General features: G+C 69.8%; 5 protein-coding genes across 8 annotated transcripts; 3 read left to right on the plus strand and 2 right to left on the minus strand.

Moving 5' to 3' along the window:
* Positions 1–369: 369 nt before the first annotated feature.
* Positions 370–5,685, minus strand: BCKDHA (branched chain keto acid dehydrogenase E1 subunit alpha). Its single transcript, XM_087729587.1, has 9 exons — positions 5,528–5,685; positions 4,178–4,336; positions 2,617–2,703; positions 2,428–2,536; positions 2,170–2,331; positions 1,889–2,095; positions 1,664–1,805; positions 1,383–1,554; positions 370–569 (listed from the first exon to the last, which is right to left on the minus strand). The coding sequence occupies exons 1-9, from the start codon at positions 5,612–5,614 to the stop codon at positions 399–401; spliced, it is 1,296 nt and encodes a 431-aa protein (XP_087585713.1). The 5' UTR covers positions 5,615–5,685; the 3' UTR covers positions 370–398.
* On the plus strand, positions 5,659–7,044 carry EXOSC5 (exosome component 5). Of its 2 annotated transcripts, none has more exons than XM_087729590.1 (6): positions 5,659–5,813; positions 5,972–6,085; positions 6,180–6,301; positions 6,411–6,551; positions 6,631–6,720; positions 6,848–7,044. In XM_087729590.1, the coding sequence occupies exons 1-6, from the start codon at positions 5,702–5,704 to the stop codon at positions 6,938–6,940; spliced, it is 672 nt and encodes a 223-aa protein (XP_087585716.1). In that variant the 5' UTR covers positions 5,659–5,701; the 3' UTR covers positions 6,941–7,044. The 2 variants fall into 2 exon arrangements, with proteins under 2 accessions (XP_087585716.1, XP_087585717.1); XM_087729591.1 differs by having other exon boundaries at positions 6,180–6,280.
* A 150-nt stretch (positions 7,045–7,194) lies between these two features.
* On the plus strand, positions 7,195–9,728 carry B9D2 (B9 domain containing 2). 3 transcript variants are annotated; one of them, XM_087729592.1, is made up of 4 exons: positions 7,195–7,450; positions 8,251–8,346; positions 8,442–8,567; positions 8,644–9,728. In XM_087729592.1, exons 1-4 carry the CDS (start codon positions 7,396–7,398, stop codon positions 8,958–8,960), a joined length of 594 nt encoding a protein of 197 aa, XP_087585718.1. In that variant the 5' UTR covers positions 7,195–7,395; the 3' UTR covers positions 8,961–9,728. The 3 variants fall into 3 exon arrangements, with proteins under 3 accessions (XP_087585718.1, XP_087585720.1, XP_087585719.1); XM_087729593.1 differs by lacking the exon at positions 7,195–7,450 and adding an exon at positions 7,466–7,508; XM_087729594.1 differs by lacking the exon at positions 8,251–8,346.
* A 448-nt stretch (positions 9,729–10,176) lies between these two features.
* On the plus strand, positions 10,177–15,517 carry TGFB1 (transforming growth factor beta 1). The gene is made up of 7 exons (XM_087729588.1): positions 10,177–10,520; positions 12,359–12,534; positions 13,014–13,131; positions 13,228–13,314; positions 13,433–13,583; positions 14,437–14,590; positions 15,287–15,517. Exons 1-7 carry the CDS (start codon positions 10,214–10,216, stop codon positions 15,443–15,445), a joined length of 1,152 nt encoding a protein of 383 aa, XP_087585714.1. The 5' UTR covers positions 10,177–10,213; the 3' UTR covers positions 15,446–15,517.
* A 2,813-nt stretch (positions 15,518–18,330) lies between these two features.
* HNRNPUL1 (heterogeneous nuclear ribonucleoprotein U like 1) lies at positions 18,331–26,387 on the minus strand. The gene is given in 17 exon segments (XM_087729595.1): positions 18,331–18,528; positions 19,408–20,277; positions 21,459–21,593; positions 21,675–21,874; positions 21,947–22,243; positions 22,332–22,500; positions 22,846–22,974; positions 23,052–23,174; positions 23,255–23,521; positions 23,609–23,721; positions 23,810–23,909; positions 23,993–24,132; positions 24,237–24,310; positions 24,404–24,645; positions 24,648–24,898; positions 24,990–25,124; positions 26,097–26,387. Coding segments are annotated over 16 exon segments (3,027 nt in total). The 5' UTR covers positions 26,347–26,387; the 3' UTR covers positions 18,331–18,528; positions 19,408–19,875.
* Positions 26,388–27,278: the final 891 nt, after the last annotated feature.

Consider the following 27,278-nt stretch of genomic DNA (forward strand, 5'->3'; position numbering starts at 1 on the left):
CTTCCGAGGGGGTTAATCCGCCCTCCAAGGGGATTAATTACCCCGCAAGGAGTTAATCCCTTCTCCAAGGGGATTAATTACCCCCCGCAAGGAGTTTAATCCCCCAAGGGGGGGTATTTGCCCCCTCCAAGGGGATTAATTACCCCCGCAAGGAGTTTAATCCCCCAAGGGGGGGTATTTGCCCCCTCCAAGGGGATTAAGTACCCCACAAGGAGTTTAATTCCCCCTCCAAGGGGTTTAATCCCCCCTCAAGGAAGCTAAACTCCCCCTCCAAGGGGTTTAATCCCCCCAGAGGGGGTTAATCCCCCCCTCCAAGGCTGCTGTTGCCCCCGGGGGGGCTGTCCCCTTCGGCAACGCACCCACCAGGCAGCCGGGGCGGGCGCACGCCCGGTTTATTTTCACTTTTCGAAGTGCTCGAGGGGGTAGTGCTCCCCGTAGTGCTGCAGGTGCTGCTCCAGGGCCGCCCGCTGCCGTCGCAGGTGGGGCGGCATCTCCTGGTAAACGTCGGAGAAAAGGAGCTGCACGTTGGGCTTCGGCTTCCGCTCCGCCTGCTCGAACGCCTCCATCACCTGCGGGGCAGCGTCAGCGCCTTTTCCTCCCCGAAATCCCGGGGATCCCTCCTCAGAATCCTGGGGATTCCCCTCCCCAAAATCCCAGTGATCCCTCCCCAAAATCCCAGTGATCCCTCCTTAAAATCCCAGTAATCCCTCCCCAAAATCCTAGTAATTCCTCCCCGAAATCCCGGGGATTCCCCTCCCCAAAATCCCAGGGATTCCCCTCCTCAAAATCCCAGGGATTCCCCTCCCCAAAATCCCAGTAATCCCTCCTCAAAATCCCAGGGATTCCCCCAATATCCCAGTGATCCCTCCCCAAAATCCCAGTGATGCCCTCCCCAAAATCCCAGGGATCCGTCCTCAAAATCCCAGGGATTCCCCTCCCCCAAATCCCAGGGATCCCTCCTCAAAATCCCAGGGATTCCCCTCCCCCAAATCCCAGGGATCCCTCCTCAAAATCCCAGGGATTCCCCTCCCCCAAATCCCAGGGATCCCTCCTCAAAATCCCAGGGATTCCCCTCTCCAAAATCCCAGGGATCCCTCCCCAAAATCCCAGGGATCCCCCTCCCCCAAATCCCAGGGATCCCTCCTCAAAATCCCAGGGATTCCCCTCCCCAAAATCCCAGGGATTCCCCTCCCCAAAATCCCAGGGATCCCTCCTCAAAATCCCAGGGATCCCCCTCCCCCAAATCCCAGGGATTCCCCTCCCCAAAATCCCAGGGATTCCCCTCCCCAAAACCCCAGCGATCCCTCCCCAGAATCCCAGCGCCCCCTCCCCCAAATCCTGGGGATCCCCCTGCCGAACTTCCCGGGGGATCACCCCGTTACCATCTTGCGGGAGCTCTTGCGCCAGCCCTTCTCCTCCTCCTCGTCCCACCAGCCCCGGCCGAGCATGTAGTGCCGCAGGCGGGAGATGGGGTGGTCCTGCTTGTCCCAGTAATTCACCTCGTCCACCGAGCGGTACGCCGAGCTGTCGTCGCTGGTGCTGTGGTGGCCGATGCTGCGGGCGGCGAGGTAAAAAAAAAAAAAAAACAAAACAACCCCCAAAAAACCCTTAAAAAGGTGGTTTTGGGGTGCGCCGCCCCACCTCGCTCCCCTCCCCGGCGTACCGGTAGGTCATGGCTTCGATGAGAAAGGGCTGGTTCTCCGCCACGGCGCGGCGCCGGGCTTCTTTGGTGGCGTTATAAACGGCGAAGACGTCGTTGCCGTCCACCCGGATGGACATCAACCCGTAACCGGGACCGCGCGCCGCTGCGGGGAGCGGGGAGGCGTTGGGGTGCAGCCCCTGGAACCCCCCCCTCCCCGCCTCCGAAACCCCGCGTCCGGCCCCTTACCGATGCCGTCGCCCCGGTACTGCTCGGAGGTGGGGGTGGAGATGGCGTAGCCGTTGTTACGGCAGAAAAAAATGATGGGGCACTCCAGGGTGGCGGCGAAATTGAAACCGGCGTGGGCGTCCCCCTCGCTGGCCGCCCCCTCCCCGAAATAGCAGATCACCGCCCGGTTGGCGTCGGCGCGTTTGATGGCGTAGGCGGCCCCCACGGCTGCGGGGAGGGAGAGAGGGGGTTGGGGGGGGGGCTCGGGGGAAAGGGGGGGCCGCGGAGGGGGGCCGGGGCACCTTGCGGGATCTGGGTGGCCAGCGGGGACGAGATGGTGACGAAATGGCGGTCGCGGCAGCCGTAGTGGACGGGCATCTGTCGGCCCTTGCCGGGATCGCTGGCGTTGCCGTAACACTGCGCCATGAAGAGGTCCAGGGGGTAACCCCGGTACATCAGCACGCCTGGGGGGTGGGGTGGGGGGGAACAGAGCCAAAATTGGGGTGAACCCCACCCCCGTGAGCCCGCTGCCCCCCAAACCGGGCACCGCTCCCCCTTACCCGACTCCCGGTACTGCCCGAAGACCAGGTCGGTGTCGTCCAGCGCGGCCGCGCTGCCCACGTGCGTCCCCTCCTCCCCGTAGTTGGTCATGTAGAAGGAGATGCGGCCCTGGGAGGGGGGGGGTTACGGCGTGTTGGGGGGGGGGTCCCCGCTTTTGGGGCGTCCCCCCCCCATCCCCGTGTCCCTACCTGGCGCTGGGACTCGTAGAGGATGCGGTCCATGGTGTTGAGGAGCGTCATGGTCCTGTAGAGCTTCAGCACCAGCTCCTTGGGCAGCTGCGGGGGGGGCGGCGGGGTTTTTGGGGGGCTCCCCCTGGGAAACGGGGGCGCGCCCCGCTTCCCCCCAAACGCGCGGTGCCGCACGGTTTGCTCCCGCGTCCGGTGGGAGCCTGGGCGCCGCGGGGTTGGGGTCCCGCGTACGAGGGGAGCACGTGTTTGGGGCGTCAGGCGTGTGGAAGTCGTGGTCGGGGTACCGCGTACCTGCTGGTTGCGTGTTCGGGGTGCCACGTGCTCGGACGTGGCGTGTTCGGGGCGTCACGTGCCCGGCTCTGGCGTGTTTGGGGTGCCACGTGCCTGGATATTGCATGTTCGGGGTGCCACGTGCCCAGACATTGCATGTTTGGGGTGCCACATGCCTGGCTCTGGCGTGTTCGGGGTGCTCACATGCCTGGATATTGCGTGTTCGGGGTGTCACGTGCCCAGACATTGCGTGTTGGGGTGTGACATGCCCAGACATTGCATGTTCGGGGTGTCATGTGCCCAGACGTTGCATGTTCGGGGCGTGACATGTCCAGATGTCGCGTGCTGGGGGCGTGACGTGCCCCGACGCCGCGCGTTGGGGGCGTGGCGTGTCCAGATGTTGCATGTTCAGGGCGTGACATGCCCAGACATTGCGTGTTTGGGGTGTGACGTGCCCAGACATTGCGTGCTGGGAGCGTGACGTGCCCAGACATTGCGTGTTTGGGGTGTGACGTGCCCAGACATTGCATGTTCAGGGTGTTGCGTGCCCAGACATCGCATGTTCGGGGTGTGACATGTCCAGATGTCGCGTGCTGGGGGCGTGACGTGCCCCGATGCCGCATGTTGGGGGTGTGATGTGCCCCGATGTTGCATGTTGGGGGTGTGACGTGCCCAGACGTTGCGTGTTGGGGTGTGATGTGCCCAGACGTTGCGCGTTGGGAGCGTGACATGCCCAGACATTGCATGTTCGGGGCGTGACGTGCCCAGACGTTGCACATTGGGAGTGTGACATGCCCAGACGTTGCGTGTTGGGGCGTGACGTGCCCAGATGTTGCGCGTTGGGAGCGTGACGTGCCCAGACATTGCATGTTCGGGGTGTCACGTGCCCAGACATTGCATGTTCGGGGCGTGACGTGCCCCAGACGTCGCGTGTTGGGGCGTGACGTGCCCAGACATTGCATGTTCGGGGCGTGACGTGCCCAGACGTCGCGTGTTGGGGTGTGACGTGCCCAGACGTTGCACATTGGGAGTGTGACATGCCCAGACGTTGCGTGTTGGGGCGTGACGTGCCCAGATGTTGCGCGTTGGGAGCGTGACGTGCCCAGACATTGCATGTTCGGGGTGTCACGTGCCCAGACATCGCATGTTTGGGGCGTGACGTGCCCAGACGTCGCGTGCTGGGGGCGTGACGTGCCCCGATGCCGCCCGTTGGGGGCGTGGCGTGCCCAGACGTTGGGCGCTGGGGGCGCCGTGCCCGGGCGCCCCGTCCCCGTCCCCTGTCGGGGCTCACCTGGGGGTCCTCGGCGGGGTTGACGATGTGGCCCTGCCGGTCCATCACCCGGTAGACGGGGATGCCCGAGATGACGTTGGGCTGGATGAACTCCAGCCGGTCGGCGAAATCGGCCGAAGCGCCGGGGAACTGCGGCTTCTCCTCCGGCGAGGGGAACTCCTGCGGCGGGGACGGGGACGGCGGGATGTCCCCTCGGTGTCCCCGGCCCGGCCCGGCCCTCTCCCGCTCCCAAAAACCCCCCGAAAGGGGCCCCAGCGCCTCCCTCCTGTCCCACCCCCTGCAGGACCAATGACCGGGGAGGGCGGGGGACGTGGGGAGACGGGGACGTGGGGACAGCGGGACGGGGTGGGGGGATGTGGGGACACGGGGATGGAGGGGGGGGACACGGGGAGGGGACACGGGGGCACGGGGAGGGGACGTGGGGACATAGGGATGGGGTGGGGGGACACGGGGACGTGGGGAAGGGACGTAGGGACACAGGGATGGAGTGGGGGGACACGGGGACGTGGGGAGATGGGGACCGGCTGGGGGGGACACTGGGATGGGGGGGACGTGGGGAGATAAGGACGGGGTGGGGGGACACAGGGACGTGGGGAGGGGACACGGGGACATAGGGATGGCGTGGAAGGACACAGGGACGTGGGGACACCAGGACGGGGTGGGGGGACACAGGGACGGGGGGACCCTGGGATGGGGGGACACTGGGACAGGGTGGGGGGACACGGGGACATAGGAAGGGGACATGGGGACACAGGGAAATGGGGACACCGGGATGGGGGGACACGGAGATGTGGGGAGACGGGGACTGGGTGGGGGGACACAGGGACGTGGGGAGGGGACATGGGGGCACGGGGACGGGGTGGGGGGACACAGGGAGATGGGGACAGGGTGGGGGGACATGGGGATGAGGTGGGGGGACACAGGGACGGGGTGGGGGGACACGGGGACATGAGGATGGGGGACACAGGGACAGGGTGGGGGGACACGTGGATGGGGTGGGGGGGCACAGGGACGTGGGGAAGGGACATGGGGACGGGGTGGGGGGACACGGGGGCATGGGGACACGACACAGGGATGGGGGGACATGGGGACACGGGGATGGGGGGACACGGGGATGGGGGACATGGGGACGAGGTGGGGGGACACAGGGATGTGGGGAGGGGACATGGGGACCCAGGGACGGGGTGGGGGGACACGGGGATGGGGGGACACGGGGACATGGGGACACAGGGATGGGGGGACATGGGGACGAGGTGGGGGGACACAGGGACGTGGGGACACGGGGACACCGAGCCCCGGGGCCGGGGCGGGGGGACCCGGGGGAGCGGGGCCGGGGCCGGGGCCACTCACGGCGGTGCTGAGGCGCCGGGCCGGGCCGGGGACCGGGGTCCGCAGGAGCCGCCAGCGGAGCGCTCGCAGGGCCGCCATCGCCGCCATCTTCGCGGGGGCGTGGTCAGGCGGCGCGGGGGGGGCGTGGTGTGCGTCCAAGGGGCGTGGCGCGACCCGGAAGCGGAAGCGGCGGCCATGGCGGCGGAGGAGGAGAAGATGGCGGCGGGCGGCGGGTGTTGCCTGCGGCCGTTTTCCTGCGAGCAGGGGCTGCTGTCGCGGCCCGACGGCTCGGCCGCCTTCCTGCAGGGTGCGCCGGGCCGCGGGGGCCTGGCCTCGCCTCGCCCCTAACCGGCCCCGCGGCCTGGTCCCCCGGGCCTCCCCTCACGCCTCACCCGCGGCCTGGTCCCCCCCCGGGCGTTCCCGGTTCTCCCGTCGGTGACCGCCCTCTCCCCTCCGTTCCCTCAGGCGATACCTCGGTGCTGGCCGGGCTCTACGGCCCCGCGGAGGTGAAGGGAAGCAAGGAGCTGCCGGACCGGGCGGCGCTGGAGGTGCTGCTGCGGCCCAAGGTGGGGCTGCCAGGTGGGTGCCCCCCTCCTCCGGCCCTGCCGCCTCCCGGGAGGGGCCCCGGGGCCACCGGTTGAGCCCTCCCCGGGCTTCCCGCTGCCTTCCGCAGGCGTGACGGAGCGCAGCCGGGAGCAGCTCCTCCGGCAGACCTGCGAGGCCGTGGTTTTGGGGGGGCTGCACCCCCGCACCGCCATCACCCTCGTCCTGCAGGTGCTCAGCGACGCCGGCTCCGTATCCTCAGTGGTGGGGAGGGGGGGGCGGCTCCGAGCCGTGGTTTTGGGGGGGAAGGAGGGGGGGTCAGAGCTGTGTTTGGGGGGTCCTTGACCCCCCCCCGCCCCAGCTTCTCTCCTGCTGCCTGAACGCCGCCTGCATGGGGCTGCTGGACGCGGGGCTGCCCCTCTCCTCCCTCTTCTGCGGCGTCACCTGCGCCCTCGACCCCAACGGCGTCATCGTCCTCGACCCCACCACCCGCCAGGAGCAGGTGAGCGGCCTGGGGGGGGGGGGGGTCCCCAAAACCCCTGGGGTCCCCCCCTGACCCCCCCTCCTCCCGCTCTTCACAGGAGGCTCGCGCCGTCCTCACCTTCGCCATCGACAGCGTCGAGAGGAAGGTGCTGACGGCCACCACCAAAGGCAGCTGCTCCGTGGAGGAGGTGAGGGGCGCGGGGACCCCCGGGGAGGGGGGGGGGGGGGTTGGGGCGCGGGGACCCCCGAGGGGGGGGACCGTCCCACCCACGGCGGCGTCCCCGCTTTCCGCCCCCCCTCCCCTCCCCTCCCCAGATGCAGCAGTGCCTCGCGGCGGCCCAGCGCGCCGCCGACACCATCTTCCGCTTCTACCGCGACTCCGTCCGGCGCCGATACTCCAAATCCTGACGCCGGGGAAACCGCCCCCCCTCCCAGCCCGGGGCAACCGGACTGAGCCCCCCGACCCGCCCCGGGCCCCCCCCGCAGTCAGTAAAGGACCCCCGCTCCCCTCCGCTGCGCCTCTGAGTCCATCCAGCGCCGCACGGGGCCCCCCCAAAAGGTTCCCGCACCCCCAAATTGGGGGGGGACACCCAAGATGGCGGCGTCCATAACCACCGGTACACCCAAGATGGCGGCGACCACAAGTTTCGGGTGCTGCCACACTGTGACCTTCTCAAGATGGCGGCACGCAAGTTACAGGCGCTGCCGTACTGTGGACCATCCCAAGATGGCGGCGTCCACCCGTACACACAAGATGGCGGCTCACGCAGGGGCGCTGGCACACTGACACTCCAACATGGCGTTGCCGGAAAGGGGCGTGGTCTGGCCCGCCTTGCTGGGCGGGACTAGCGGCGCGGCGGCCAATGGAGCGGTGGCGTTGGGACGGCCGGCGCGTTGCCGTGGCAACGGGCCCCGGAAGTGCGTGTGGTTTGGGGGGCGGGGGTCGTGGCGTGTGGCGGCGCCGAGCAGCGGGGGGGTGTGTGGGGACGGGGGGGGGGAATGGGGCGATAACGGGGGGAAATGGGGGCGAAATGGGGGGTGGGGGGGACGGGGGGGGTATGGGGGGAAATGGGGGCGAAATGGGGGGCGGGGGGGTATGGGGGGAAATGGGGGCCAAATGGGGGGGGCAGTGGGGGATATGAGGGGGATATGGGGGTGCGATGGGGGCAAAATGGGGGGTATGGGGGTGCAGTGGGGGAAATGGGGAGCAGTGGGGGTGTGCAAGGGGGGAGTGGGGGTGCAATGGAGGGGTTTGGGGGGAAAGGGGGTGCGATGGGGGAATAGGGGGCAATATGGGGGTGCAATGGGGGGAAATGGGAAATGGAGAAAAGGGGGGTACGGGGGTGCAGTGGGAGAAATGGGGGTGCAATGGGGGGATTTGGGGGGGATATGGGGGTGCAGGGGGGAAATGGGGGTGCAATGGGGGATATGGGGGTGCAGTAGGGGGATTTGGGGGGGAATAGGGGTGAAATGGGTGCGGTGGGATATGGGGGTGCAGTGGGGGGATTTGGGGGGGAAATAGGGTGGGGGGATGTGGGGGGACTGGGGGTGCAGTGGGGGAAATAGGGGCGATATGGGGGTGCAGTAGGGGGGGATTTGGGGGGGAACAGGGGTGAAATGGGGGAAATAGGGTGCGGGGGGATATGGGGGGACTGGGGGTGCGGTGGGGGACTGGGGTGCGACCACGGGGTGCAGCGGGGGCCCTGCCGTCCCCGCAGGCGGCGGCATGGCGGAGGTGCACCTGATCGGGCAGATCGTGGGGGGCAGCGGCTTCCCCCAGCGCCGCCTCTTCTGCAAGTGGGGGCTGCAGGCCGGTGAGCGCGGCGGGGGGCCGGGGAGCGCGGCGGGGGGCCGGGGAGCGCGGCGGGGCGGCCGCGACCTCACCTCCGCGTGTCCCCCCCCATCGCAGGCGGCGCCTGGAAGCTGCTCTCGGGGCTGGGGTCCGGCCAGACGCAGGTGGACGACCCCCAAGCCGACGACGTGGCCTATTGGTGCCACCCCCTCGACGTCCACTGGGCCACCAAGGGGCTACAAGGTACCGCGGGCCTCCCCCCCGCGTCCCCCCGCGTCCCCCCGCGGCCCTGACGCCCCCCGTCCCCCGTCCCCTCCAGGTTGGCCCAAGCTTCACCTCCAGGTCTGGCACCAGGACGATTTGGGGCGCAGCGAGGCGTTGGGCTACGGTTTTTGCCACGTGCCGGCCACCCCCGGCTACCACGCGTTGGCCTGCGTCACCTGGCGGCCCCGGGGGACCTGGCGGGAGCGCCTGAGCCGCCGTTTGGTGGGGGGGGGGCCCCAACTCCGCAGCCCCGAAGCCCTCGCCGTCGGCGCCGCCGATCGGTTCCGCCTGCGCACCGAGGCCGCCGGCACCGTCCACCTGCAGCTGGGCGTCCTGCTGCGGCACTTCGGGCGCTACGGCGTCGAGTGCTAGCGGGGCGGGGGGCGGCTCCCGGGAAGGGGACGCTGGGGTCCCCCGGGAACGGGACGCTGGGGTCTCCTGGGAATGGGACATTGGGGGTCCCTGGGTGTGGGACATTGGGGGTCCCTGGGTGTGGGACGCTGGGGTCCCCCGGGAATGAGATGCTGGGGTCTCCTGGGAACGGGACGCTGGGGTCTCCTGGGAATGGGACATTGGGATCTCCTGGGAACGGGACGCTGGGGTCCCCCAGGAATGGGACATCGGGATCCTATGGGAATGGGACGCTGGGATCCCCCGGGAATGGGACATCGGGATCTCATGGGAATGGGACGCTGGAATCCCCTGGGAATGGGATGCTGGGATCCCCCGGGAATGGGACATTGGGGGTCCCTGGCTGTGGGATGCTGGGGTCCCCTGGGAATGGGACACCAAGGTCCCCTGGGAATGGGGGTCCCTTGAGGATGGGACACTGGGATCCCCTGGGATGTGACACTGGGTGTCCCTGGGGAGAGGGGATGGGGTCCCCTGGGAATGGGGCACTGGGGTCCCCTGGGAATGGGGCACTGGGATCCCTGGGAATGGGGCGCTGGGATCTCCTGGGAATGGGGCGCTGGGTGTCCCTGGGGCCAGGACATCGGGGTCCCCCGGGGACGGGACGCGTGGGACCCCCAGGCGCAGACACTGGGGTCCCCAGCACGGGGACGCGGCCCCCTCACCCCTCGGGGGGGGCTTTTCGCCGCGGCCCCCCCCCCCTCCCCCCATAAACCCCCATTTTTTCCATTTCTGCTTCCCGGTGCTGTTTTTTTTTTTGGGGGGGGTGGGTGCTCTTTGGGGGGGGTCCCGGCCACCCACGTCGCCCGGGGGGGGGGGAGGAAATGTCCCAGACGTCTGGGTGCTGGGGGGTCCCCGCCCCCTCGCGGGCCGTGACTCAGTTTCCCCCCCCCAAGCCCCCACGGCGGCGCCGCCCCCGGCCGAGCGGAAGGGGGGGGCGCCCCCCCGCCCCCCCCCCGCCCCCCCGGCGCCGTTTCCTGGGGGGGGCCGCCCCGTTCCGGCCTCAAAACCCGCGGGGGGGAGCGGAGCGGAGCGGAGCCGGGACCGGCGCCGGGACCGGGACCGAGCAGCAGCGGCAGCGGCGGGGGGGGGGGGGTCCGGGAGCGGCAGGGGGGGGGGGGGAGAGAGAGAGAAGAGGAGAACCGGTTTTGTGGGTGTGGGGGGGCGGGTTTGGGGGGGGGTCCCGGTTGGGGGGGGGGGGTCCCGGTGCCGGGATGGAGCTGGCGGTGCTGCTGGCGGTGCTGGGGGCGGCCCGGGCCCTCTCCACGTGCCGCTCCTTGGATTTAGAAGCCGCTCGCAGAAAACGAATCGAAGCCGTTCGGGGACAAATTCTGAGTAAACTCCGGTTACCGGCTCCCCCCGCCGAGGCCCCGGCCCGGCCGCTGCCCGAGGAGGTGCGGGCGCTCTACAACAGCACCCGGGAGCTGCTGCGGCAGCGGGCCCGCCTGCGCCCGCCCGAGGACCCCGAGGAGTACTACGCCAAGGAGCTGCACCGCTTCCCCATGGAGCCGCCCGGGGAGGGTGAGCGGGGACCCCCCGGCGTCGGGGGGAGGCGGCTGGGGGGGGGGGCCGCGCCCCGGCACCCGCGGGAGGGCGGCGGGAGCGATGCCGGCGAGCTGCCGGGGCGGCGGCGGTGCCCGGACGCTTGGGTGTTCGCCGGGGGGGGGGGGGCGCCTGGGGCCCCCGTGGCTCGGATGCTTGGGGCCCCCGTGGCCCGGACACTTGGGTCCTTGTGGCCCAGACCCCCGTGGCTCGGACACCTGGGACCCCCATGGCCCAGACCCCCGTGGCCCGGACACTTGGGTCCTCATGGCCCAGACCCCCGTGGCTCCAATTCCTGGGTCCCCCGTGGCCCAGACACTTGGGTCCTTGTGGCCCAGACCCCCGTGGCTCGGACACTTGGGTCCCCCGTGGTCCAGACCCCCGTGGCCCGGACACTTGGGTCCCTGTGGCCCAGACCCCCGTGGCTCCAATGCCTGGGTCCCCCGTGGCCCAGACCCCCGTGGCTCGGACACTTGGGTCCTCGTGGCCCAGACCCCCGTGGCCCGGACACCTGGGACCCCCATGGCCCAGACCCCCATGGCCCGGACGCTTGGGGCCCCCGTGGCCCAGACCCCCGTGGCTCAGGCACCCGGGTCCCCCGTGGCTCCAATGCCTGGGACCCCTGTGGCCCAGACCCCCATGGCCCGGACACTTGGGTCCTCATGGCCCAGACCCCCGTGGCTCCAATGCCTGGGTCCCCCGTGGCCCAGACCCCCGTGGCTCGGACACTTGGGTCCTCATGGCCCAGACCCCCGTGGCTCCAATGCCTGGGTCCCCCGTGGCCCAGACCCCCGTGGCTCAGGCACCCGGGTCCCCCGTGGCCCAGACCCCCGTGGCCCAGACACTTGGGTCCCCCGTGGCCCAGACCCCCGTGGCTTGGACACCTGGGTCCCCTGTAGCCCAGGCACCTGGGTCCATCATGGCCCAGATGCTCGGGTCTCTCATGGCTCGGACTCCCGTGGCTCGGACACCTGGGTGCCCAGTGGCCCAGATGCCCGGGTCCCCTGTGGCTCAGACGCCTGAGTCCCCCCTGGCCGGACGCTTGGGTCCCTCGTGGCCTGGACCCCCATGGCCCAGGCACCTGGGTCCCCCCTGGCTCGGATGCCCGGGTCCCCCCTAGCCCAGACCCCTGTAGCCTGGACACCCAGGTCCCCATTAGCCCAGACCCCTGTGGCTTGGACACCTGGGTCCCCCCTTGCCCAGACCCCCATGGCTCGGGCACCTGTGTCCCCCTTAGCCCGGACCCCCACGGCCCCGGCGCCTGGCCCCCCGCGTGGCTCAGACGCCTGCGTCCCCTGTGGCCCAGTCCCCCGTGGCTCAGACACCTGGGTCCCCCGTGGCCCCGCCGCCTGGCTCCCCCCTGTCCAGGCACCTGGGTCCCCCGTGGCTCAGACACCCAGGTCCCCCCTAGCCCAGCCCCCCGTGGCCCCGGCGCCTGGGTCCCTCCCGGCCGGACGCCTGGGTCCCCCCAGCAGCTCCTCCCGGCGGCGGCGGCGCTCAGGGATGTGCCGGACGTTGTGGTTTGCTGAGTAATTCCCGGCTCTGAGGGAGCTTTGTTGAGCTGCGGGAGGCCTGGCTGGGCCCGCGGCGCCCCGCCGGGCCGGGGCGGGGGGTGGCCGCGGGGACGCCTGGGTCCCCTGGGGGGAGCGGCGCCCGCCCGCAGCCTCGGGGCGCCCGCGCCGCCCCTCCGAAACGGGGGTCCCGGCCGCCGCATACGGCGGGGTGTGTGGGGGGGGGGGGCTAAAGCAAACCGCCGCGGCCATCACTCCGCTCCAGAGTGAACGGCGCGAGGCGCTGACGGCGCTGTCCCCCCGCAGGCCCGCTGGAGCACTGGCGACCGACCAGCCACAGCACCTTCTTCATCTTCAACGCCTCGCGGGTGCGGGCGGAGATCGGGCGCGAGGCGCTGCTGCACCGGGCCGAGCTGCGGATGCTGCGGCAGCGGGCGGGCGCCGAGAACCTGGGGGTCGAGCAGCGCCTGGAGCTCTACCAGGTGGGGAGGCGGGGACGCGGCGGGCGGGGGGGGCTGCGGCGGGGATGGCGCCTGGCAGCGGGGACGCGGCGGCTTTGGGGACCCCGCGGATGCGCTTTGGGGGGGACGCGGCGGCTTTGGGGACCCCCCGGCCACGGCCTGGGGACATGGGGGGGTTTGGGGACCCCCCGGCCACGGTTTGGGGACGTGTGGGGGGATTTGGGGTCCTGCTGGGTTTGGGGACCCCCATGGGTGCAGCCTGGGGACATGGGGGGGGGCTTTGGGGACCCCCTGGCCACGGCCTGGGGACTTGGGGGGGGGGGATTTGGGGTCCTGCTGGGTTTGGGGACCCTCTGGCCACGGCCTGGGGACATGGGGGGGTTTGGGGACCCCCCCCGGTCACGGTTTGGGGACATGGGGGGGGTTTGGGGACCCCCTGGCCACGGCCTGGGGACGTGGGGGGGGGTCGGGCCCCCCACCCACGGCGCGGGGGTCCGCAGGGCTACGGCAACGCCTCGTGGCGCTACCTGCACGGGCGCTCGGTGCGGGCGACGGCGGAGGAGGAATGGCTCTGGTTCGACGTCACCGACGTCGTCCAGCAGTGGCTCGGCGGCAGCGGTGAGGGGGTGCCCCCCCCCCCCCCCCGGGTGTGTGTGCCCCCCACCCCCACCCCGGGGGCCCCCCGGCCGCTCTGACGCCCCCCCCGTCCCGCAGAGCCCCTGGGGCTGTTCAAGCTCAGCGTCCACTGCCCCTGCGAGCCGGGCGCCGGCGGCGCCGACGACATGCGCGTCTCCATCGAAGGTAGCGCGGGGCTGGCGGGGGACACGCACACCCACACCCCGGGGACCCCCCCCCCCCAGCCGGGGGTGTCCCCCCAACCCCGGTGCCACCCCCCTGTCCCCGTCCCCCGTCCCCGCAGGCTTCGAGCAGCAGCGGGGGGACATGCAGAGCATCGCCAAGAAGCACCGGCGCGTGCCCTACGTCCTGGCCATGGCGCTGCCGCCCGACCGCGCCAACCAGCTGCACAGCGCCCGCCGCCGCCGCGCTCTCGACACCGACTACTGCTTCGGGTCAGCCCCCCACCCCGGGCGGGGACCCCCGGGAGGGCTGGGGACCCCCAAAGCCACCCGGACCCCCCCCCCCGGGAGGGCTGGGGACCCCTAAAGACACCCAGACCCCCCCCGGGGAGGGCTGGGGACCCCCCGAGACCCCCAGGGACAGCTGGGGACCCCCAGAGACCCCCAGGTCCCCCCAGGGACAGCTGGGGACCCCCAGGGATGCTTGGGACACCCCCAGGGAGGGCTGGGGACCCCCAAAGATGCTGGGGACCCCCAGGGATGCTTGGGACCCCCAAAGATGCCCCAGTCCCCGCAGGGAGAGTTAGGGACCCCCAGAGACCCCCCACATTCCCCCAGGGAGGGCCGGGGACCCCAAAGATGCTTGGGTCCCCCCTGGGGAGGGCTAGGGACCCCCAGGGAGAGCTGGGGACCCCCCAGAGACCCCCACATTCCCCCAGGAAGGGCTAGGGACCCCCAGGGACACCCGGGTCCCCCCCGGGAAGGGTTGAGGACCCCCAAAGATGGCCCAGTCCCCACAGGGAGGGCTGGGGACCCCCAGGGACCCCCCCCACGTTCCCCCAGGGAGGGCTGGGGACCCCCAGGGACCTCCAGGTCCCCCCAGGGAGGGCTGGGGACCCCCAGAGATGACCTAAAGAGGGCTGGGGATCCCCAGAGATGTCCCAGAGAGGGCTGGGGACCCCTAGGGACACCTGGGCCCCCCAGGGAGGGCTGGGGACCCCCAGAGATGTCCCAGCGAGAGCTGGGGACCCTCAGGTCCTCCCCGGGAGGGCTGGGGACCCCCCCCGGGAGGGCTGGGACCCCCCGGGAGGGCTGGGGACCCCCCGGGACACCCCTCGCCCCCCAGGACGGAGGAGAAGAACTGCTGCGTGCGGCCGCTGTACATCGACTTCCGGAAGGACCTGCAGTGGAAGTGGATCCACGAGCCCAAGGGCTACATGGCCAACTTCTGCATGGGCCCCTGCCCCTACATCTGGAGCGCCGACACCCAGTACACCAAGGTGGGCCCCGAGCCCCGGGCGGGGGGGCCTGGGGGTCCTGGGGAGGGGGCTGGGGGGCCTGGTGGGTCCTGGGGAGGGCCTGGGGAGGGGGCTGGGGGGCCTGGTGGGTCCTGGGGAGGGCCGGGGGGTCCTGGGGAGGGGCTGGGGGTCCTGGGGAGGGGCTGGAGGTCCCTGGGGAGGGGGCTGGGGGTCCTGGGGAGGGGGCTGGAGGTCCTGGAGGTCCCTGGGGAGGGGGCTGGGGGTCCTGGGGAGGGGCTGGGGGTCCTGGTGGGTCCTGGGGAGGGGGCTGGGGGTCCTGGTGGGTCCTGGGGAGGGGCTGGAGGTCCCTGGGGAGGGGGCTGGGGGTCCTGGGGAGGGGGCTGGAGGTCCTGGAGGTCCCTGGGGAGGAGGCTGGGGGTCCTGGGGAGGGGCTGGGGGTCCTGGTGGGTCCTGGGGAGGGGCTGGGGGTCCTGGGGAAGGGGGCTGGGGGTCCTGGGGAGATGGAGGGTGCGGGTCCCAGGTGTTTGGGTGCCTGGGGAGGGGGCGGGGGGTCCCGGGCTCCCATCTCCAGGGTGGGGGGGCTGGGAGGAGGCAGGGGGACACGGCAGGACCCCCCCCCCCCCGCCCCCCACAGTGGGGTCCCCGGGGGGGGGGCGGGGGGCACAGCGGGACGGGGGGGTCCCTGACGCGGGGGGGTCTCTGGGGGGGGGCCCCCAGGTCCTGGCGCTGTACAACCAGCACAACCCGGGGGCCTCGGCGGCGCCCTGCTGCGTCCCCCAGACCCTCGACCCCCTGCCCATCGTCTACTACGTGGGGCGCAAGGCGCGGGTGGAGCAGCTCTCCAACATGGTGGTCCGCGCCTGCAAGTGCAGCTGACCCCCCCCGGGCCCCCCCCGGGCCCCCCCCGGGCCCCCCCCGCCCCCGCCGCCAAGAAACCTTATTTAATTTTTAGCCACTTCTCTTTTTTTTTTGTGTGTGTGGGGGGATTTTTTGGCTCCGCTTCTGCTTTTTTTCAGCAACGGGCGGGGGGCGAGCAGAAAGAAAGGGGGGGGGAGGGAGGCAGAGGGGCGCAGGCTTTTGGGGGGCCCCCCCCCGCGCCCCCCCAGCCCCAGGCAGCCCCCTTGGCCGGGGCCCCCGGCGGCGGCCGGGCCAGCGGGGGCGGAAGGGCCCCAGGATGGGATTAAAAATATCTTTTCCGGAGGAGGGAGAGGGAAGGGGGGGGGGGGGTCAGGAAACGGGGGCCCCCCCGGGGGTGGGGGGGACACGAGGGGGGACGCGGTGCCCCGTGGACGCAGGTGTCCGGGCCACGGCGACGGCGGTCGGGGCCGTGGGAGGGGGGGGTGCAGACAGGTGGGGACCCCCCCCCCCCGGTGTGAGCGTGGGGGGTCGGGAGGAGCCGTGAAACCACAGGGGCCTGGGAGGGGCTGGGGGGGGGCCGTGGGGTGCCCCCCACCCTGCCCCACGCCGTGGGGTGACTCACGGCCCCCCCCCCCCGAGCGATGACGAACGCGGGGGGAGGTCACCCCCCCCCTCCCCGGGGCTTCCCTGTGGAAAACAGCCCGGGGGGGGGGGGGCTTGGGGCCCCCACACCGCAGCCGGGGGGGTGGATTTTGGGGGGGGGGGGGGTCACCTTTGGGGGGGGGGGCCCTACTCCAGCTGGGGGGCGCCGCTGGGCCCCTCCTCGTCGAAATAGCGCCCCTGGGCGGCGCGCGAGACGATGTCCAGGTTGTCCAGGTCCGGGTTTTCGTCCACCTGGCTGGGGGGGGGTGACACGGGGGGGGGGGGGGTGTCAGTGGGGGGCCCCGGGCGTTTTGGGGGGGTCCCCCGCCCCCCCGGGGGTGTCACCTGTAGTCGAAGTCCCCGTCCTCCCCGTCCAGGAAGCGCTGGTACATGCGGCTGGTGAATTCTTCCCGTAGCATCGCCCGCTCGGCGGCGTCGGGCACCCAGGGGTCCGGGGAAGCGTCCCCCTCCTCATCGGGGGGGGGGCAGAGAGGTGTTACCCCCCCCCCAGCACGCTGAGGACCCCCCCCCCCCCCCCCCCCCAAATCCCCGGGGACCCCTCCGACCTCCGCTGTCGCCGTCCCGCAGGCGCTGCCGGCGCAGGCGTTGCTGCACAGCCGCCTCCTCCACCGAGCGCAGCAGCAGCCCCGCCAGCGTTTGGGGGCCGGGGGGGTCCCCAAAAGGTGGGGGGCGGCCGGGGGGGTCCCCCGGGAGGGGTTCGGCCCCCCGGTATTGCCCGATGTAATGCTGGTAGAGCAGAGGCTCCCGCGCTCGCATCTCCTCCTCGCTGAAGTACTCCCCGCCTGCGGGAGGGGTGAGATGGGGGGGCATCAAAAGGGGGGGGGGGAACCCTGAAATCCCAGAGGGAAAAATGGGCCCCCCCCCCCCAGGGACAAAGGGGAATGGGGAGGGCTTAAAACCCCGTAGGAACCGGGGGGGCCCCAAAGCCCCAGGGGAAACGGGGGACGCCAAAGCCAAAGGGGAACGAGGGAGGGCGGCTCCAAAGCCAAAAGGAAAGGGGGGACCCCCAAAAACCCATGGGGAAAAGGGGGGGGACCCCTAAACCCCGGGGGGACCCTAAAAACCCAGAGGGAAAATGGGGGAACCCTGAAACCCAAGGGGAAATGGGGGAACCCCAAAAACCTCATGGGGAAAGGGGGGGGACCCCTAAACCCCAGGGGGACCCTGAAAACCCAGAGGGAAAATGGGGGACCCCAGAAAAAAACAGGGGACCCTCAAAACCTCATGGGGAAAAGGGGGGGACCCCTAAACCCCGGGGGGACCCTGAAAACGCAGAGGGAAAAGGGGGTGACCCCAAAGCCCAAGGAGACACAGGGGGGACCCTGAAACCCCAGGGGAAACGGGGGAACCCCAAACCCAAAGGGGAATTGGGGGGGGGGACCCCAAAAGCCCATGGGGAAAAGGGGGGGGGACCCTGAAACCCCAGAGGGGAAATGGGGAGACCCCAAAGTCCAAGGAGAAATAGGGGGACCCTGAAACCCCAGGGGAAACGGGGGACCCCAGAAACAAAGAGGGGACCCCCAAAACCCCATGGAGAAAAGGGGGGGGGGCCCTAAACCCCAGGGGGAATAAGGGGACCCTGAAACCCCAGGGGAAATGGGGGACCCCAAAGCCCAAGGGACCCTGAGGAAGGAGTTAGGGGAACCCCAAAGCCTGCAGAAAACCAGGGGGGGACCCCAAAGGGAACTTGGGGACCCCCCCCCTCGGAGCCCGTGGGGACCTGGGGGAACTCCTGGGGGAGATTTCAGGACCCGAGAAGGATTTGGGGGGATCCCATAGGGATGTGGGGGCCACCCCAGGGACCTCGGGTATCCCAGAAGGACGACAGGGACCCCCCCCTCCCGGGGCCATAGGGGACCCCCCCGGGGCCATGGGGGACCCCCCCAGACCTTGGATGAGCTGTCGCAGGGCGGCGTAGCGGCGGTTGCGGAGGCGGGTGCGGGCGGGGGGACGGCGGGGTCGCCCCAAAGGGCCGATTTCGGGGCGCCAGCGCTCGGCCCCCAGCCCCCCGGGGAAGCCCTCGAGGAAGAGGGGGTCCCCCTCCGTCGCGGGGTCCCGCCCCGGGGACGTGGGGTCCTGCTCCGTCACGCTGGGGTCCCACGGCGGGGAGACGGGGGACGTGGGGTCCCTCTTCGATACTTCGGGGTCCCGCTTTGGGGACGTGGGGTCCCGCTTTGACGTTTTGGGGTCCCGTTTCCTCACTTTGGGGTCCAACGTCGCGGCAAAGTCCCTCTTCGGGGACGCAGGGTCCCGCTTCAACGTTTTGGGGTCCCGTTCTGCCGGGGGGTCCCGTTCTGGGGACCCCTCGGCCGTTGCGGGGTCCGGCTCCTGCCCGGTGACACCGGGGTCCCCCTCGGTTTTGGGGTCCCAGCCCGCCATGGCGGGGGGGGGACGGGGTGGCGGTTGTGGGGTGCCCCTTGGTTGCTGGCGGGCGCTGCCTGAGGGGACGAGGGGAGACCGTTAGCACCTGCCCTGGGGACGGGGGGGGACCCCAAAGGGATGCGGGGGGACCCCAAGGGGTTGGGGGAATCAAGGGGGGACGACGACCCTGGGGGGACCCCAAATCCCTCAGGGAAGGGGGGGCATTTCAGGGGACCCCCAAAGGCCCCATGGAATGAGGGGGAGAACCCCCAAATCCCACAGAAAAGGGGGGGGGGACACCCCTCAGAGGACCCCAAATCCCTCAGGGAAGGGGGGGAGACCCCTCAGGGGACCCCAAATCCCTCACGACAGCAGGGGAATGACCCCCAGGGGACCCCAAATCCCTCAGGGAAGGGGGAGGAACCCCTCAGGGACCCCAAATCCCTCAGGACAGCAGGGGAATGACACCCAGATCCCTCAGGGAAGGGGGGGAAAACCCCTGAGGGGACCCTAAATCCCTCAGGGAAGGAGGGGGACATTTCAGGGGACCCCCAAATCCCTCAGGGAAGGAGGGGGGACCCCTCAGAGTACCCCAAATCCCTCATGAGAAGGGAGGGACGACACCTGAGGGGACCCCAAAGGCCTCACGGACCGAGGGGGGGGAACGGCAGAGGACCCCAAATCCCTCAGGAAAGGGGAGGAAACCCCTCAGGGGACCCCAAACCCGTCAGGAAAGGCGGGGGGGGACCCCAAATCCCTCAGGAAGCGGGGGAATCCCTCAGGGAAGCCCCGAGAACCGGGACTCACAGGGCCGGGCCGGGGGGGGGGAGTCCCGGAGGCCTCAGGGGGCGGCGGGAATGGCGGGGGCCCCCCCCCCCCCCCAAACCCCCTCAGAGCCCCCCCGGACGCAGCCCGGCCCCGTTTCAGTGCGACACCGCCCGCCCGCCGCGCCTTACCCGCCACCGCCTCCGTTCCCGCTGCTGCGTCACTTCCGGGAGCGCGTACCGCGGCGCACCTCACCCCGCAACAAAAGTTCCGGGACGCTTCGGTTCCCCCACCCCCCCAGCCCTTACAACGGGGGTCAAAGGTCAGGGATCGCACCCAAAAAACCCCAAATCCACCCCAAAACTGCAGGGGCTGAGAAAGGCGAGACGGGGCGGGCCAGCCGCGGGCAGGGGGCGTTCTCCTTTTTTTTTTTTTATTGTTTTTTTTTTTTTTCTCTTTGCCTTTTTTTCCTTCCTCCCCTGGGGGTGTGGGCAGTAAAACCCCCCCAAAAAACCCCAAAATTGGGGAAAAAAAAAAAGTAAAATTCCTGTAAAACAGCCATTGCCCACCTGGAGGGGAGGGGGGGGCCAAAAGGGCCCAACGAGGAGGGGCCGGAGGGAGCGAAAATGGGGCAAAATGGGTAAAAACAAAGGGGGGGGTCAAAAAATAAGGAAAATAGAAGGAAATGGCCCAAAAAGGGAAATATAGCCCAAAAGGTGGTGGTGGGGTGACCCCAAGGGGAGGGGGTGTCTCCAGGGGGGGGTCCGAGCATCCGAGTCTCTTTTGAGGTTAAAAATAATCTTTTTTTTTTTTTTTTTTAAACAGATGGAAAGAAAAAAAAAAACCAAAAAAACCCCAAAACCGCAAGGTTTTTTTGGGGGGGGGGGAGGGGGACACACACACACACACACACACAGAGAAGGGGGGGACGACGGGGACGGGGGGGGGTCACTGGGCGCTGGCCCCCCCTGGGAGCTGCCGTAGCCGCCGTAGTCGTAGGTGCTGTAGTAGGGGGGCCAGGGGCCCTGGTGCTGGTAGTACTGGCTCCACTGCTGGGCATACTGGGAGGGGGGGAAAGGGGGGGAAAGGGGGTGAGGACCCCCCCCATCCCCCCCCCAAGAAAAGGAGGGGGTGCCCCAAAACCCTGTCCCCGAGAAAAGGGGGGTGCCAGCCCCGAATCCCAGCCTCCTCCGCCCAAAAATGGGGTTTTTTTCTGTCTCCCGTCACCCTGTCTCGCAGAAAAACGAGTGGTTTGGCCCCAAAATCCCAGCCCTGCCCTCCCCAAAAGGGGTCATCACCCCAAAACCCCGGCTCCAGCCTCCCAAGAAGGACTTTGACCCCCAAATCCCATCCCCTTTCTCCCAAAATTGATGCTTTCCTCACAAAATCCCATCTGTGTCCTCCCAAAAACGCAGTTTAGCCCCAAAATCCCAGCCTCGCCCTCCTAAAAAGGGGGTTTTGCCCCAAAATCCCATCCCTGCCCTCCTAAAAAGGCTTTTTTGCCCCAAAACCCCATCTCCATCCTCCCAAAAAAAGAGTTTGACCCCCAAATCCCATCCCCTTTCTCCCAAAATTGATGCTTTCCTCACAAAATCCCATCTGTGTCCTCCCAAAAATGCAGTTTCGCCCCAAAATCCCAGCCTCGCCCTCCCAAATATAGAATTTCACCCCAAAACCCCATCTCCATCCTCCCAAAATCAGCGTTTTTCACCCCAAATCCCATCCCCTTCTTCCCAAATACAGGAGTTTTACCCCAAAACCCCAACCCCGTCCTCCTAAAATTAGCATTTTCCTCCCCAAATCCCATTCCCTTCTTCCCAAAAATACAATTTTCACCCCCAAACCCCATCCCCATCCTCCCCAAAGGGGGCTTCGTCCCAAAATCCCATTCCCTTCTTCCCAAAAATAGGATTTTCACCCAAAACCCCATCTCCATCCTCCCCAGATCAGCGTTTTTCACCCAAAATCCCATCCCCATCCTCCCAAAAATGAGTTTTACCCCAAAACCCCAGCCCCATCCTCCCAAAAAGGGGGTATCACCCCAAAATCCCATCCCCTTCTTCCCAAAAATAGGATTTTCACCCCAAAATCCCACCCCCACGCTCCCAAAATTGCCTATTTCTCCCCTCCCCCAGCGCCCCCGCCCCCAAACCAGTGTGTTCCCCCCCAAACCAGTGTCTCCCCCCCCAAAAAAGAGGGGAACCCCCCCAAAAAAGAGGGGAGAGCCCCCACCCCACCCTACCTGCTGGTACTGCCCATAGCTCTGCCCGTAGCTCTGCCCGCTGGGCGGGGGGGGCTGGGGGTAGCTCTGCCCGTAGCCACCGTAGCCACCGTAGCCATAACCGGGGGGGTTGTAGCCACCCTGGCCGTAGCTGCCCTGCGAGGGGGGGGGGTCGAAACGGGGGTGAGGGGTCTGGGGGGGCACCCAGAGGGGTCGGGGGGCGCGGGAGGGGGGTACCTGCTGCCCCTGGCCGTAGCTGGGGGGGGCCGTGCCGGCCGGGGGGGTCCCGCCACTCGCCTTGTAGCCGGTGGTGCCGCGGGCCGGGCTGTAGCTGCCGGCGGGTTGGGCGTTACGGTTGTAACCCCCTCGGTTGTTGGCGGCGGCGTCCCGGTTGTTGCTGCCCCAGCGGTTGGGGGTGTAACCGCCGCGGTTGAATCCTAGGGAAGGGGGGAAAACGGGAGGTGGGGGGCACCCCGAGGGGGGCAAAGGGGGGTCGGGGGGGTCCCTACCTGCGCCGGCGCTGCCGTTGCCGCCGCGGAAGCCGCCGCCGCCGCGGTTCTGGAAGCCGCCCCGCGCGGCGGGCGCGGCGGTCCCTCCGCGTCCGTCGAAACGCTGGAAACCGCCGCCGCGCCCGCGGAAAGCCGGGGGGCGTCCGCCGCCTCCCTCGAAGCGTTTTTCGGGAGGGGGTCCGGCGTTCCTGCCCTCCTCGTTGTACTGCCGGACCAGCGCCTCCGCCTCCTCCCGCTGCAGCTCCACGTACAGCACCGCGTCCAGGAACTCCCCCGCCTCCGGCAGCGTGAAATTGGCTACGCCGGCGCCAAAATAAGCGAAAACACCAAAAAAAAAACCACACAAAAACAACCCGAAAAACCACCCTCGGGCGCAGGGTCCCACCTTTCATCTCCAGCACGGCGTGATCCGGCACGTCTTTCCCCTCCTCGTCGGTCCGTTTGACGGTGCGGTCCCTCAGGTCCTGGTCGGTGGGACAAATGACGATGGCCTTGCGCTGGAAACCCTCGAAGGGACGCATTTTTCGGCGTTGGGCGGAGCCGTAGACGTTGGTCTGGCGGCAGGAACGGGCAGAAAACGGTTGTTATTGGGGTCAGGTGGGGTTTTTTTTTTTTCCCCTCCTGGAAAACACCCGGAGGTTTAAGGGGCCGGGTGCTTCGCCCGAAAGCGGAGGGAGCGGGGAGAGAAACGCCCGTGTTGGACAACCGCGCGGCACAGCGCCGTTTTGGGGAGAAAAGCGGCTTTTGTCATCTAAAGAGGTATTTTCAGCGAAAAGCAGAGGGGAAGGGGGAAGCGAGAGCGCGCGGCGAGCCATTACGGTGCTCTCCGGGGACGGGGGGCGCCGCCGTCGGGGTCTGGCTCGGTCCCCCGCCGCTCCGGCGACGCCGAGGGACGGTACCTGGTCGAGGATGTAGTTGCGTTTTTTGCGGGCGGCGATCTGGATGAGGCGGTTGAGGCACTGCGTCGCTTGCTGGATGAGGACGTCCCAGCGTCCCGCGTAGTTGCGCTGGCGCCGGAGGCCCATCACCTGGGGAGGAGGGGACGGTGACGCCGGCTGGAAGCCCGGCAGTCGCGGCGTCGGGGGGACGCGGGGGGACGCCTTACCCTCATTTTATCCATGATGGCGTTGGTTCCCAGGATGTTGTACTTCTTGGAGGGGTTGGCGGCAGCGTGCTTGACCGCCCACGTCGTCTTCCCCGCGGCGGGCAAACCCACCATCATCAGGATCTGGGAGGAGAGGCGACGGCGGCGTCACGGCCGGGCCCCGCGCCGCCCTTCCCGCCCCCCCAATCCCGGCGTTCCCGCACCTCGCACTCGGCTTTGCTCTTGGGGCCGAGGGTGCCGCGGACGCGCTCGGCCACGGGGAGGTGTTGGATGAAGGTGAAACCGGGCGGGACGGAGAAATAGGTGTCTTCCCGCTGCCCGAAGTTGAATTCGATGGCGCAGTTCTTCACCAGGACGTGGGGGAAGAGGGCCCGGCCGCCCAGCAGCTCCTTCCGCACCCGGTAAGCCACCCCCAGCCATTTGCCGTTCTTCATGAAGGACATCTCCACCTCCTCCCCGCACTCAAAGTCCTGCGGCGGGGACGGCGGTGAGACCCCCCCCCGCCGGGAGGGGCCGGGCACGCCGGCGCGGGGCCGGGGACGGCGAGGGGGACTCACCACCAAGCAAGCGATGACGTCGTTTTCGGCGAAGGTTTCCCCGTAGTTTTCGAATTTGCAGTTGGTCGACTTCTTGCCGGTGCCGCCGTAGCCGTAGGAGAAGGGTTCCTCGCCTGCGGGGGTGCGGAAGGGCCGGGCCGCGCTCAGGATGGGGGGAGAGCCCCCCGAAATCCCGGCGGGGGCGGCCGCCCGCGCCCTTACCCAGCTGGGTGCTGCAGGAATCCAGCGACCAGCCCACCCGCACCACGTGGGGATCCGGCTCGGTGGAGGGCAGGTGCTTGACGGAGATCTCCTCGTTAACCTGGGAAGAGAGAACCGGTCGGGGACGCCGGCGACGCCGGCAGCGGGACGCGGCGCCGGGAGCCGGCCACCGGCGTCGCTCACCTTCATCTCGTAGCAGACGCGGCCCTGCCGCGCGCCGTAGGTGGCACGGGCGCCCGACCAGAGGTAGGCGAAGCCCTCGATGGTGAGGGGGTAGCCGCTGTACCGGTCCCGGGCGACTTTGAAGTGCAGGTCGCAGTTATCTGGAGGCGAGGGGGGGAAGCCGGCCGTCAGGCTCCCCCAACGGGGGGCTTCTCCCCGACTCGGGGGGCTTCTCCCCACCCCACGCCGCTTTCGGGGCGCTCACAAGTGTCGATGGCCACCAACGTGTCGTCGAAATCCTCCTCCTCGTCCTCGGCGGGAGGCTGCGGCGAGCGGCCCCTGGAGCGGAGACGGGGAGGGCTCAACGCGGCGGCGGGAAGGGGGGGGGACGCGGCGAATTTTGGGGGTCGCCAGCTTTCGGGGCGCGCTCACCTCTTGTCCTCGCGGTGCTCGTAGTAACCCCGGCCCCGTTGCTCCTCGTAGGGCCGCTTGCGGGGCTGTGGCGGCGGCGGCCGGGGCTGAGCGGGATCCGGCGCGCTGTAACCGCCCGGGGGAGCGTTGTAGGTGGGGGGGACGGGGGTGCTGTAGGCGGCGGGGGGAGCACTGTAGGCGGGGGGGTGCTGTAGGTGGGTGGCGGGGTGCTGTAGGCGGGCGGCGGGGTGCTGTAGGCGGGGGGGGTGCTGTAGGCGGCGGGGGGAGCGCTGTAACCCGGGGCCGGGGCGCTGTAGCCGGCCGGCGGCGCGCTGTAGGCCGGGGCGGTGTAACCGGTCGGCGGGGGCGGCGGCGCGCCGTAACCGGCCGGGGGTGCGTTGTAAGTAGGGGGAGGGGGGATGTTGTAAGGGGGAGCGGGAGCGTTGTAGTTGGGAGGGGGAACGTTGTAGGCGGGAGCCGGGGGGTCTTCTGGCTTCGTCTCCGGCAGCTTCATCTCTGCGGGCGGAACAGCGAGTGGCGTAGCAACGGCGGGAGCCGAGCCGGGCCGGCACAGCCGCGGTGCCGCCGGCGGCCCCCCCGCCCCTACCTTGGTGCAAGACGGGGTGTTCTTGGTCCAACGCTCTCCTCTCGTAGCCGGGCTCGGCGTCCGGCTTGAGGCCGCCGTGCTCGTACGGCTGGTAGCCCTGGGGATCGCTCGCGTGGCTGTTGTTGTCGATGCCATCTTCGAGGAAAGAGGGGGGAAAAAAAGCGGGAAATAAGTCAAGCGTTGCCGGTTTGGTGGGAGCGGAGGACAGACGGGGCGCGAGGGGGACTCGGCCGGCGGTGGCCCCGCGGGGAGGAGCAGAACCGGGGCGGGAGGAGGGATCCGGCATCCCCGCTCGCGGGGTCGCCCCGAATTGGCCGAGGGGGATCCCCGGCGCGGCGGCGGGCGAGTCCGCGCCCCGAGGGGCACCTGGGTTTTTAACTTCGAAGCACCCCGGCGAGAGCAGCGCGAGGGGGAACAGCCGCCGGCACGGGAACGGCGACGACGGAGGCGGGCACGCCGAGCTCCCGGCACCGCTCCGGGGGTGACAGCTCGCCCGGAGGGGACGAAACCCCCCTCGGCGTCAGCTCCTCACCCAGCACCCCCAGATCGGAGCTGGGATGGGGGACAACGATGCTGGGACGTGGCCTCCGTCCCACATTGAGGGGGGGGGCCCTGCTCGGCCCCAGCAGCCCTCAGGGAAGCGAAGCCGCTGTTGCCCGGGGAGGCAACTGGGGACCCTGGAGGGACCCAGAATTTGGGGAGGGGGAGAAGGGGGGTACCCTGAGCGACAGAGCCCCTGAGGGAGGTCTGAAGGAGCTCCCCTCGGGAATGAGGGGAGCGAGACGACCTGAGGGAACGTGGGGCTCAGGCCCTTGAGGGATGGGGGGGCCCTCAGGGAAAGGGGGGGGACACCGAGGAGACCGGACCCCTGAGGGAAAGGGGGGAGCGGCGGCAGGGAAGGGGGGACCTGGGGGGCGCGGGGTGCACAGGGCCCCTCAGGGAAGGGGGCACCGGGGAGCCGGGCCCCTCAGGGAAGGGGGCACCGGGCCCCGGAGGAGGGGGCGAACCGGGCCCCGCCGGAGCCCACCCGAGAGGGAGCGGGGAGAGAACCCGACCCGACCCGACCCGTCCCTCAGCGCGGGGCTCCGGACGCCCCGCGGCCCTTACAGTGTCCGTCGGGGGCCGGGTCCCCGCCGGCCGCAGCGGGCCCCCGCCGGGCCTCCTCCGCCTCCAGCGCCGCCTGCAGCCGTTCGGCCAGCTCAGCCTTGAGACCGCGGGTGTCCAAGCCGCGGCGGCCCAGCTCCTCCTTCAGCTCGTTGACCCGCAGCCGCCGCACGTCCATGGCCCCGCCGCTCAGCGCCGCCGCCGCCCGGCCATCGAGGCGCCACCGACGGGCCCGGCTCAAAATGGCCGCCATCGCCCTCCTCCCCTCCCCGGCCCGCGCCGCTCTGCAAGGCGCGCCGCCATTGGCCCGCCCGCGCACCGCCGCCTGTAACGCCCTTTCCCATTGGGCTTCGCGTTGTCCCCGCCCCTCCGCGCCGGCCCCGCCTCTCTCACCCAGCTCCCGCTCAGTCCCGCTTTGCAAAGCGGGCGCTCATTGGGCAAGAGTGGGAGTGACGCTGTAACGCGACTTGTCATTGGCTGAAAGAGGGTTTGTCTCCTCCCCCCGCGCCTCTGGGGCCAGCCCCTTGGCGCCCTCTTGATTGACGCGGGGAGAGGGCGGGCACACGCGGACTTCTGTCCAATAGGCGCCGCGCACTGTCTGCGCTTCCATTGGCTGGTTTCCCTGCCTGTCAGTGCCGGGGCGGGCCCACAGGGAAAACCCTCCCTTCCCACTGGCTGCCCTCGCACGGAGGGCGGGGCGAACCCAGTGCGGCTCTCATTGGCCGCCGGGGGGGCGGGCCGGAGGTTGTGCTTCCACCTCCCATTGGCGGACCCGCGGGCGGGCTGGGGCGGGCGCGGCGCCATTGGCGGAAACCCGGCGGCGTCTACGCGTGCTACCGCCCCCCGCGCTGCCTAGCAACGAGAGCCGGCCTCTTATTGGCTGGCGGCCGGACAGCGCCGCCTTCCCATTGGTCGAAACCCGGGCGCTGTGGGTCCGATTCAGCCCGCACCCCAAACCCCGCCCCCTTGCCCCCCCCGCCCCCCCGAACCCCAAAAGCAGCCGAGAGGGTGCAGGAGAAGGGGCTTTATGGGGGGGGGGGGCGTGGGGCCCCCCCGGCCCCCCCGAGGGGCGGCCACGGGGTCCCGTCCCCCCCGGGGGTCCCCGAGGCCGCGTTAAAGTGCAGGGTGGGGGGGTCCTGGGGGGGCTTCTGGCCTTGGGGGGGTCCCGGGGGGGGGAGTGCTGGG

Source organism: Nipponia nippon, unplaced genomic scaffold, assembly GCF_047370975.1.
Source record: "Nipponia nippon isolate SJK-2023a ecotype South Korea unplaced genomic scaffold, ASM4737097v1 scaffold_46, whole genome shotgun sequence".
Taxonomy (NCBI): Eukaryota; Metazoa; Chordata; class Aves; order Pelecaniformes; family Threskiornithidae; genus Nipponia; species Nipponia nippon.

What these genes read in the sequence shown, in the direction of transcription:
- BCKDHA (XM_087729587.1), bottom strand. Translation starts at nt 5,614, where the DNA reads ATGGCGGCGATGGCGGCCCTGCGAGCGCTCCGCTGGCGGCTCCTGCGG. An exon ending in GGCCACCCAGATCCCGCAAG is followed by an intron (nt 2,096 to 2,169) that starts GTGCCCCGGCCC and finishes CCCTCCCCGCAG; the next exon opens with CCGTGGGGGCCGCCTACGCC. An exon ending in GCAAGAGCTCCCGCAAGATG is followed by an intron (nt 570 to 1,382) that starts GTAACGGGGTGA and finishes GCTGCCCCGCAG; the next exon opens with GTGATGGAGGCGTTCGAGCA.
- B9D2 (XM_087729592.1), top strand. Translation starts at nt 7,396, where the DNA reads ATGGAGCGGTGGCGTTGGGACGGCCGGCGCGTTGCCGTGGCAACGGGC. An exon ending in CAAGTGGGGGCTGCAGGCCG is followed by an intron (nt 8,347 to 8,441) that starts GTGAGCGCGGCG and finishes CCCCCATCGCAG; the next exon opens with GCGGCGCCTGGAAGCTGCTC. An exon ending in GGCCACCAAGGGGCTACAAG is followed by an intron (nt 8,568 to 8,643) that starts GTACCGCGGGCC and finishes CGTCCCCTCCAG; the next exon opens with GTTGGCCCAAGCTTCACCTC.
- EXOSC5 (XM_087729590.1), top strand. Translation starts at nt 5,702, where the DNA reads ATGGCGGCGGAGGAGGAGAAGATGGCGGCGGGCGGCGGGTGTTGCCTG. An exon ending in GCCCAAGGTGGGGCTGCCAG is followed by an intron (nt 6,086 to 6,179) that starts GTGGGTGCCCCC and finishes TGCCTTCCGCAG; the next exon opens with GCGTGACGGAGCGCAGCCGG. An exon ending in TGCTCAGCGACGCCGGCTCC is followed by an intron (nt 6,302 to 6,410) that starts GTATCCTCAGTG and finishes CCCCCGCCCCAG; the next exon opens with CTTCTCTCCTGCTGCCTGAA.
- TGFB1 (XM_087729588.1), top strand. Translation starts at nt 10,214, where the DNA reads ATGGAGCTGGCGGTGCTGCTGGCGGTGCTGGGGGCGGCCCGGGCCCTC. An exon ending in AGCGCCTGGAGCTCTACCAG is followed by an intron (nt 12,535 to 13,013) that starts GTGGGGAGGCGG and finishes GGGGGTCCGCAG; the next exon opens with GGCTACGGCAACGCCTCGTG. An exon ending in CATGCGCGTCTCCATCGAAG is followed by an intron (nt 13,315 to 13,432) that starts GTAGCGCGGGGC and finishes CCGTCCCCGCAG; the next exon opens with GCTTCGAGCAGCAGCGGGGG.